The sequence below is a fragment of the Orycteropus afer genome, unplaced genomic scaffold, assembly GCF_000298275.1.
Source record: "Orycteropus afer afer isolate SDZICR_OR568_19922 unplaced genomic scaffold, OryAfe1.0 scaffold00217, whole genome shotgun sequence".
Lineage (NCBI taxonomy): Eukaryota > Metazoa > Chordata > Mammalia > Tubulidentata > Orycteropodidae > Orycteropus > Orycteropus afer.
Genome location: NW_006921804.1, coordinates 2,088,296 through 2,099,257, shown reverse-complemented (window position 1 = coordinate 2,099,257; position 10,962 = coordinate 2,088,296). Strand labels below are relative to the sequence as shown.

Below are 10,962 nucleotides of genomic sequence, written 5' to 3'. Positions count from 1 at the left end.
GTCAATGTCATGAAACAAAGTGTATGTAAACTGCTGTATGGAAAATGAATTTGCTCTGTAAACTTTCACCCAAATCACAGTAAAAATTAAAAAGAAAAAAAAAAAGCCAAGATAAAGTAGTAGAAAAAAAGAGACCAGGATACAGACCTAGAAAACATCCCTGAGGAAACAGAAACATTGGAACTCCATGATTAGGAATTCAAAAGAATTATATTTAGGTACTTTCCACAGATAGGCAGATCAAGGTAAACACTGACAAAATTAAGGAAAACCCAGATAGAACCCTAGAACAATTTTGGAAGACAATACAATAACAAAATGACAAAATAAACAAAAAATAAGACATGATACAAAATCTACAGATAGAAATCCTGAAGATTAGTACTAAAAATTCAGAAATAGGTTAATACTGAACAGGCGAAAGAGGAGACTCAAATCAATGGAAGACAATTAATGAAATTGAAGACAAATATCACAATATTACTTTGGTAAGGGATCAGTCAGGAAAAAGTTTAAAACAAAAAGAAGAAAGCCTATGATTCATGTGGGATACCATCAAGAGGAATAACCTACATATAATCAGAATTCCAGAATGGCAAGATACAAACAAAATCACAGAGAAAACAGCCAAATATTTGTTGGAAGAGAATTTCTCTAATGTGTGAAAGACAAGAATATACCCATTTAAGAAGTTCAATGAACCCCCATGAGGACAGGCCCCAAAAGAAAATCACCAAGATATATCATCATCAAACTGACCAAAACCAAAGGCAAAGAAAGAATCCTGAAAGCAGCATGAGAAAAATGAAAAGTTACCTGCACAGGGCAACCAATAAGACTAAGCTCTGACTTCTCAGCAGAAACCACACAGGCAAGAAAGCAATGGGATTGTACATATAAAACCCTAAAAGAAAAAATTTCCAACCAAGAATTACAAACCCAGCAAAACTGTCGCTCAAATATGATAGTGAAATAAGGACATTTCCAGATAAGCATATATTAATAGAATTCATTCAAAGCAGATCAGCCTTACAAAAGATGCTGAAGTAAGTCCTTTGGACAGAGAACCAACAACAGCAAACAACAAACGACCATTAACACACATGATGACATAAACCAGAATCCAATCCAGTTATGGAAGTATCCAAAGTAAAATAAGCTTACAACACTGTGAACAGAGAACCAGAGACATCAATTTGTAAATGAGGACAACTACAGACCAAAAAGAGGGAAAAAACAGTATAGTTACAGAACTTCTAAATGGTGAGGAAGTCAAGACAACTGTGAGATAGAATGCACTTTCTAAACGTGGGAAGAAAATTATAAATCACAGGGTAATCTCAAAGAAAAATAATAAACCTTTGCATCAAATAAAAAAGAGGACAAGCACAGATATTTAGCAAATGCTAAAACAATAGCAATGAAGGAAATGATAACACAATTCATATACAAAATGAGCTCAGCAGAGAAAATTATAAAGAACAAGGAAATCAGCAACACCACGAAAAAACATATAACAAAATGACAGCAATAAATTCATACTTGTCAATATTTACACTGACTATAAAGACATTTAATGCAACACTCAAGAAACGGAGAGCTTCAGACTGGATAAGACAACATAACCCATCAATATGCTGTCTATAAGAGACACACACCTTAGAGAAACAAACAAAAATAGACTAAAAATCAAAGGCTGGAAAAAGATATAGCAAGCAAATGGCAATCATAAAAGAGCAGGAGAGGTAGTATTAATTTCTGATGAAATTGACGTTAAGACAAAAAAACACCATTAAGAGACAAGGAAGGACATTATATAATGATTAAAGGACTGAGTAAACAAAGAGGATATAACCATAATATTTATGCACCCAGTAAAAGAACTCCAAAATACATAAATCAGACTAACAGAAATGAAAAGACAGACAACTCCACAGTCATAGTAAACCAAAACTAAACTCACTGCCGTCAAGTCAGTCCCAACTCATAGCTACCCCTCCTTGGGTTTCCAAGGCAGTATCACTATGGAAGCAGATTGCCCAACTGTCAGCTTTTTGGTTACCAGTCAAATGCCTTAGGCACTATGCCACCAGAGCTCCCAATCGTAGGAGAACAACTAGAAAGAAACTCAACAAAGACACAGAAGAACTAAACAATACAATCCACCAACTTGACCTTATAAACATCTACAGAGCACTTCACCCAACAACAGCTGTGCTGTAGTAAATTACCTGGCATGGCTTTTCTAGCCATAAGTCTTTGTAAAGTCTGTGGTGGAATTTGCTGTGAGCAACTGAGGAGCTCCTGATTTTAAGAGTTATCCACCTGGGGTATTTCTGTTGGGCATAACACAAAGCAGTGCTCGGGGAGGTTCCTGCTCTTTCTCAGGTGCTTAGAATTCTGATGTTATAATTGGTTAGTTTGGCCACTACCAGGTTCAAAAGGAGGCCTCCAAGAGGCAGAAGAAGTCTCTCTCTGACTGCTGGTTGAGGAAGACGTGCTGCTGAAAGAGACGCAAGAGACACACATTGCTGAGTGAGACACCAAGGGACACTCACTGTTGGAAGAGAGACTGTGAGAGACTGTTAGGAGAAAGACTGTGGGCTGGGAGAGAGACTGAGCGTTTTTCCTGAACTTGAATTGTAGCCTGGTGCTTCCCTAATAAACTCCGTAATCTCTGAGTTCTGTGTGGCCACTGCAGTGAATTATCAAACCCAGGAGAGAGGTGGTGGATGCTTTGGGAGGAAAGGCTGATGAAAGGGCTGGTGAGAGGCAGCATGCCTGGCCTTGCAGGAATAGGCCTTAGGTTGCTGATGGTGATTCTGTCTTCCTCTTGTGGGGTTAGAGGAGGTCAGAATATGTGGCCTCCTTGTCTTTTTTGCATCAGCACAATGCACATTCTTTTCCAATGCAAATGGAACATTCTCCAGTATAGACCATGTGTTAGACCACAAAGCAAGCCTTAATAAATTTAAAAACACTGAAATACTACAAAGCATCTTCTCAGATCACAGTGCTATAAAATTAGAAAGCAACAATAGGAAGGTCAAAAGAAAAACCACAAACACAAGAAAACTGAGTAACATATTCCTTAAAAACGACTGGGTAATAAAAGAAATAAAAAATGAAATTTAAAAATTCCTTGAATCAAGTAAAAATGAAAACACAACATACCTAAAACTTTGGAACATAGCAAAAGCAGTGATCAGAGGCCAATTTATGGCAATAAATGCCCACATCAAAAAAGAAGAAACAGCCAAAATCAACAAGTTACCCCAACATCTCCAACAACTAGAAAAAGAGCAACAAAAAAAGAAAGCCAACATTCACCAGAAGAAAAGAAATAATAAAGATTTGAGCAGAAATAAATGAAACAGAAGATAGAAAGACAACAGAGAAAAATAAACACTAAAAGTTGGTTCTTCGAAAAGATTAATAAAATTGACAAACCACTGGGAAATTTAACAAAGGACAACAGGGAGAGAGTACAAATAACATAAATAAGAAATGAATTGGGCAACACCACAACAGGACCAATAGAAATTAAAAGGATAATATCACGATACTATAAAGAACTGTACTCCAACAAATTTGAAAATCTAGGAGAAATGGACAGATTTCTAGAAATATACTACTTACCTAAACTAACAGATGCTGAGATGGAAAATTTAAATAGACCCATAACAAAAGAAGAAATTGACATGATCATATAAATCGATGCAGAAAAGGCATCTGATAAAATCCAACACTTGTTCCTGATAAAAACTCTCAGCAAAATAGGAATAGAAGGGTCATAGAAAAAATTACCAACAAACAAAAACTCTGGCCCAGATGGTTCCACTGGAGAACTCTACCATTCAGAGAAGAACTGACATGAATCCTACTAAAACTATTCCAGAACATAGAAAAGGATGAAATCCTCCCAAATTCATTTTATAAAGCAAGCATAACCTTGACACCAAAACCAGGCAAAGACATCACTCAAAAGGAAAACTACAGACCAATATCCCTCATGAGTATGTTGTTGTTGTTATGTGCCATCGAGTCAAACCCGACTCATAGCGACCCCTCCTTGGGTTTCCGAGGCAGTATCACTACGGAAGTAGGATTGCCCAACCTTCCTTCCAAGGAGTGGCTGGTGGGTTTGAACCGCCAGCCATCTGGTTAGCAGGCAAATGTCTTAGCCACTATGCTACCAGAGCTCCTCTCATGAACATAGATGCAAAAATCTTCAACAAAATCCTAGCCCAAAGACTCCAAGAAATACCCAAAAAGTAATACATTACGACCAAGTGGGGTCATACTAGGTATGCAAGAATGGTTCAACATTAGAAAAACAATCAACATCATCCATCACATAAATAAAACAAAGGAAAAGAACCACATGATCATATCAATCGATGCAGAAAAGGCATTTGATAAAATCCAACACTTGTTCCTGATAAAAACTCTCAACAAAATAGTAATAGAAGGGAAATTCATCCACATAACTGCAAAACAAACAGCCAACATTATTCTCAATGGAGAGAGACTGAAACCACTCCCCTCGAGAACAGGAACCAGACAAGGATGCCCTCTATCACCACTTCTATTCAACACTGTATTGGAAGTCCTAGCCAGAGCCATAAGGAAAGAAAGGGAAATCAAACGCATCCAAATTGGTAAGGAAGAAGTCAAACTATCCCTACTTGCTGATGATATGATCCTATACCTAGAAAACCCAAGAGACTCAGCCAAAAAAATATTAGAACTAATAGAAAGATTTAACACAGTGGCAGGATAGAAGATCAAAATCAAAAAATCAGTTGGATTCCTCTACATCAGCAGAAAGATTGCTGAAAAGGAAATAAGGAAATCAATACCATTTACAACAGCTACCAACCAAATATGTACCAAACAGTGTTTCTTTGCCATTCCCTGGAGAAGGATGTCATGCTTGGTAGGGTGGAGGGTCGACAAAGGAGGGGGAGGCCTTCAACGAGATGGATTGATACGGTGGCTGCGATGATGGGATCAGGTATAGCAGGGATTGTGGGGCTGGCGCAGGATCGGGCAGTGTTTCGTTCTGCTGTGCATGGGGTCGCTATGAGTTGGAAACGACTCGACAGCACTTAACAACAACAACAACAACAACCAACCAAATAAAATACTTGGGAATAAATTTTACCAGGGACATAAAACACCTCTACAAAGAAAACTACAAATCACTACTCCAAGAAACCATAAGAGAGCTACATAAATGGAAGAACATACCATGCTCGTGGATAGGAAGATTAAACATGGTGAAAATGTCAATTCTACCCAAAGCAATCTATACATTCAATGCAATCCCAATCCAGATCCCATCAACATTCTTTAAGGATATGGAGAAACCAATTATTAAATTTATATGGAGAGGCAAGAGCCCTCGAATAAGCAAAGCACTACTGAAGAACAAACTAGGAAGTCTCACACTCCTGGATCTCAAAACCTATTACTATACAGCCACAGTAGTCAAAATAGCTTGGTACTGGTACAATGATAGACACATAGACCAGTGGAACATAATTGAGAACCCAGAAATAGATCCATTGACCTAAAGCTAGCTGATTTTTGACAAAGGGCTGAAATCCATTACATGGGGAAGACATGGTCTCTTTAACAAATGGTGCTGGCAAAACTGGGTATCCATTTGCAGAAAAATAAAACAGGATCCGTACCTCACACCATACACAAAACTAATTCCAGATGGATCAAAGACTTAAATGTGAAACCTAAAACTATAAAGTTCCTCTAGGAAAAAATAGGAGCAAATTTAGGGCCCCTAATTTATGGCATAAATAGGCTGTCAAGCCTAACCCAAGATGCACAAACAGCAGAAGATAAACTAGATGAATGGGACATTCTAAAAATTAAATTTTTATGTGCTTCAAAAGACTTCTCCAAAAGAGTAAAAAGAGAACATACAGATTGGGAAAAAATATTTGGCAACAACATATCTGACAAGGGACTTATCTCTAAAATGTATAGAAAATTCCAATACCTCAACAACAAAAAGACAAACAATCCCATTAAAAAATGGGCAGAAGACATGAATAGACATTTCACCAAAGAAGACATTCAGGTGGCCAGCAAATACATGAAGAAATGCTCTCCATCATTAGCCATCAGAGAGATGCAAATCAAAACAACAATGAGATACCATCTCACCCCAGCACTAACAGCAAAGTTCAACAAGACAGAAAATAACAAATGCTGGCAAGGATGTGGAGACATTAGGACTCTCGTACACTGCTGGTGGGACTGTAAAATGATAGAACCACTGTGGAAAGCAGTATGGCAATTCCTTAAAAAGCTGGAATTAGAAATACCATTCGATCCAGCAATCCCATTATTAGGTATATATCCTAAAGAAGTTGAAGGCCTGGACAAAAACAGATATATGTACACCCATGTTCATCACAGCACTATTTACAACAGCAAAAAGATGGAAACAATCTACATGCCCATCAACAGAAGAACAGATAACCAAACTATGGTACATACACACAATGGAATACTATGCAACACTAAAAAATAATGTAGAATCTGCAAAACACTGCATAACATGGATGAACTTGGAGTACACTATGCTGAGTGAAGTAAGTCAATCACAGAAGGACAAATACAGCATTCGTTCATTATTGTAAAATGTCAAGGAAAGGCTTATATATGGAAGGAAACTTTCTTTGTTGATTACTAGGGTTGGGAGGGGAGGGAAAAGGAGGAAACATTGGAAAAAAAAACTTTTTTAAATTCATTGATCCACGTCACTTTAAGTTTTGTGTATTTCATTGTACATAAATTATATTTCAATAAAATGTATTTTAAATAAATACATAAATACTAATTTAAATAAGTTACTGATTTAAATAAATACATAAATACTAAGCCACTAAAATGGCCATCACATATAGACAGAAAAAGTTCAAATACCATGAAAAACAAAGCCTTCCACAACCTAAGCACAATCTGTCACCCTGAAGTTATCTCCCATCACTTCTTCCAAGCACCTTATGTCACCATCTTCTTCTGCCTCTGTGGAACCACCATTCTTCAAGCCCTAATGGTTATCTGTTATGTCATCTCCTCTGTCAGCTTCTCCCGATGCCCCAGTTTCTCCCTTTTAGCTGCTGCCCCTTTTCCACAGGCCTCATTTCAATGATGTCTACCAAATCACAAAAGAACCATAGATCATCCCTCCAGACATGTATTTTCAGATAAAAGGAAAGAAAGGGATACAGAAGAGGATTAGGGAATAGGAATACGAAAAGGAGAAAAAAGTCTCCATTCATAAAGTTCACTGCTGACCCTTAAGAGAACTGACTGTAGTTCCAAATCCATGACAAATTAATACCCCTCTCAGAAACACTGTTCTATAAAGACACTGCAGAGAAGGCAATGGCAAAGTGCTACTTACAAAGAAAATGTAGCCTGAAGTCCTTTCATATCTTACCTCCTTCTTCCTTGATTTCTTCACTAGGCTCTCCTGAAATAGTCTCCTTTGTGAAGGGATGATCTTCCCTTTCCTCTTTGGCAACTGACCCTGGCCTGAGTGCAATTTTCTTTCCTCTTCTTGAGGCAGTACCCTGGAATTTTCCTTTACTAATGTGTATATTATGTGGCTGGGAAGATTCCAAGGAAGGTAGGGTGATTTCCTGAGAGAAGGACTCTTCCACAACTTCTAGAATTGTTAGATTTGTGTCCTGGGTTGGCACCCTAGAGCTCAAAGATGGCTCCTCTACATCCAGCTGATTTCCTGCATCCTGCATAGATTGTACTTCAAGACCAGCTACTCCATCATGGCTTGGACACCAGGGCAGTGACACTGACCCCAAATCTTTAACCTGGTCAGATTCTGGTTTAACAGCAGACTCTAGGTCTAAGTCATCTTCCTCCTGGCTGCCCTTATGCTGCGGGGACTCTGTCACTGTAGTTTTTCTCTTCTTACAGGACAACATCTTGAAAGTCCTACTTTAGTTCCATCCTGAAAGGAAAAAAACAAGCTCTTACCACCTTCATATTAATTAATGACAATAACATTTCCTCAAATATCTTTTTATTCATGGCCAATCATGAACACAGTGCTTCATACCAAATGCACAATCTCCCTTTAGTTAAGAGATGAAGAAGCAGTGGGGTCAGAGTGCTCAAGTTCAAATCCCAACTCTACTATTGATTGGTTATGTTACCTTGACCAAGTGACTTAAACTTTCTATAAACTTCAGTTTCCTCAACTGTAAAAGATACTCATTGTAGAGGTATAGTAAGAACTAACTAGAAAATGCTTAACAAGTATTAGTTATTACCATTGGGAAGGTAGAATAACATGATGCTGACAGCATAGTGTACGGGTATGTTTCCCAAGCCAGCTTCCCTCCAGCTTTGTGACCTTTGCATAAGTTACTTATCCTGAATCTCAGTTTCTTCAGCTATAAAATGAAATAAAAATAGCACCCACATCATTATATAGTAAGTGATCAATATATTTTGCTATTGTCATTTTCATAAACAGGTTTTCCATTAATAGAAACAACCAAAAAGCAAAGTGTGATTGTTTAAAGGTTAAGCTATATTAAAAGAAAATTTGTGTTGAAAACAAGGGAGTAATGTAATTGCTGTCACTAAATTGTGTATCGTAAGAATCCTGAATAACCAAATGTGTTTTATATACACACACACGAGGGGAAAAAAAAGAAATCAGGCAGAGCAGATTGCCACTGTCCTCTGTACTACATATATTACTTCTGGACCCTTGACTTCAATTTTAGTTATCATATTTTAAGGGCGACATTGACCTAAACTGGAGGGTATCTTCCAGCATCTGTATGTAAACCTCTTGTACAGTACACCTCACTTTCGTAATTACCTATCTACTTGTCTGTCTCCTTTCTCCAAACCTATGAGCTTTTTTAAGGAAAAAGACTCTTTCAACTAGTATCCCTAATATCTACCAGTATCCGACCCATTGTTGATACTCAGTAAAGATTCCCTGAATGAATGCTTGAACTTCTTCCCTGCTCCAGAGCACAGCATTTTCACTAAATGGTTAAGCATTATATGAAAACTGACTTCATCTTTCTACCCAGAAAAACTTCACCCTCAGTAAAACAGATGCAAGAACAGAATTCACAGCCTTTTGAGTGCCCTTCACTGGCAACGTTAATGCAAAGTCTGAATGTCTCCCTATCAGGACACTAGATGAAAGCTTGTACTAAACAACAACAAAAGTTGCTGACAAGTTGATTCTGACTCATAGTGACCCTACAGGGCAGAGTAGACCTGCCCCACAGAGTTTCCAAGTCTGCAAATGTTTACAGAAGCTGACTGCCACATATTTCTCCTGAGGAGCAGCTGATGGGTTCGAACCACTAATCTGTTGGTTAGCAAGAATGCTTAATCACCGTGCCAGCAGGACTCCTTCAAGCTTAGACTAGAGGACTGAAAAAGTTCAGTTAGTTTTAGTAACTCCCTTATTCAGTTTTTCCAGGACACTGGGGAAAATAATCAATTGATGGCCTTCTCTTGGTAATTAGTGTTTAACAAATACGTGAAGATTCCATTGATCCCTGTGAGGGAGCGTGGTCAGAGGGTAAAGAACTGAGTGAAAGCAGTCAACATGAATCCTTTACTTCACAGACGAATTACGTGAGGTCGGGGGAGGGGGAGTTACTATTCAAAGTCAGCAACATATAGGGCTCGGCTCCAGGCCTCTCAAACACAACACAGCTCGAAAATGGTGCCTCCTTTGGGAACCAAAGTCTGACCAACTAGGTGGAAGAATCAATGTCTATCCGGAGACAGACCCGGCACCGCCCCCTCCCGGGAAAACATCACAGAAAGGGCTTCCAACTGCGCTTTCAACCTCGCGCCGAGCCCTGGCCCAAGTCTCCACTGCCAGCTAGACACCCTCACACTCCTATCTTCCAGCACACACCCCGCGCCCGCCCTCAGACGCGAACCCCTCATCCTGAACGTCCTTCGCCTCGCGTATGCCCCACTTCCACCTGTTTCTTCCCGCCCCACAGCACACAACACAGTACCCTCACCAGCCGGCCAGATCCCGCGGAAACTCCGCTTCAGCACCACCGGAAGTCGGTCAACGGCAGCGGCCGACGTGCGCGCCCCCGAGTCGAGGCGCGCGACTTCTCAGAGCATCAAGGAGCATGCGCCAATCGCTAGGCTCCATCCTATCTCAGGGCTAACTGAAGCCATATCAGTAGCGCGTCAGTTGGGGCAAAAAATTTTAAGAGGACTATTTCTCTCTCTGGGAGCTCTGGGAGCATAGTGGCTAAGACACTTGCCTGCTAACCAGACGGCTGGCGGTTCAAACCCACCAGCCACTCCTCGGAAGGAAGGTTGGGCAATCCTACTTCCGTAGTGATACTGCCTCGGAAACCCAAGGAGGGGTCTCTATGAAACGGGTTGGACTCGATGGCACATAACAACAACAACAATTTCTCTCTCTGCCCCTGGGGCTGTCCTACTCAAAGCAAATGTAAGGGTTGATATTCAGTGATTTAGTTTGACAATTAATCATTCTTTCTGCGAGACACCTGGAATACAGGGCCAAATAAATGAGAACGCATAAAAATTCAGGAAGAAAAACCCCTGAGTTACAAATAGTGCAGTTTTCTGAATAACGTTCAGAAGCCTTGGACTTAGTCCGTAATTATTCCTATCTGCCTTGAAAATCCTATGGGGCAGTTCTACTCTGTTCTATAAAGTCGCTATGAGTAGGAATCAACTGGATGGCAGGAGTTTGGTGGTTTGGTACAGTACTCTGCCTTTTACAAAACCCTTTCACTTACATTATCATAGGTGATTTGGTGTTCACAATAAACCCTGTGGAACAATGGACATTATTATATTGTCTTCCAGTTCATACAGGGTAAATTTCTGGCTCAGCTTTGCGAATGGTTTCACAAAGGTACACAGCTGTCC

General features: G+C 39.5%; 1 protein-coding gene across 1 annotated transcript in view; it reads right to left on the bottom strand.

Moving 5' to 3' along the window:
• LOC103203458 (GON-4-like protein) overlaps positions 1-7,979 on the bottom strand; it is a 159,683-nt gene extending 151,704 nt beyond the window's left edge. Inside the window, exon 1 of the mRNA XM_007948466.1 lies at positions 7,475-7,979. Coding sequence (XP_007946657.1) covers positions 7,475-7,979 — 505 coding nt within the window. The remainder of the gene's footprint in view (positions 1-7,474) is intronic.
• Between the last annotated feature and the right edge of the window lie 2,983 nt (positions 7,980-10,962).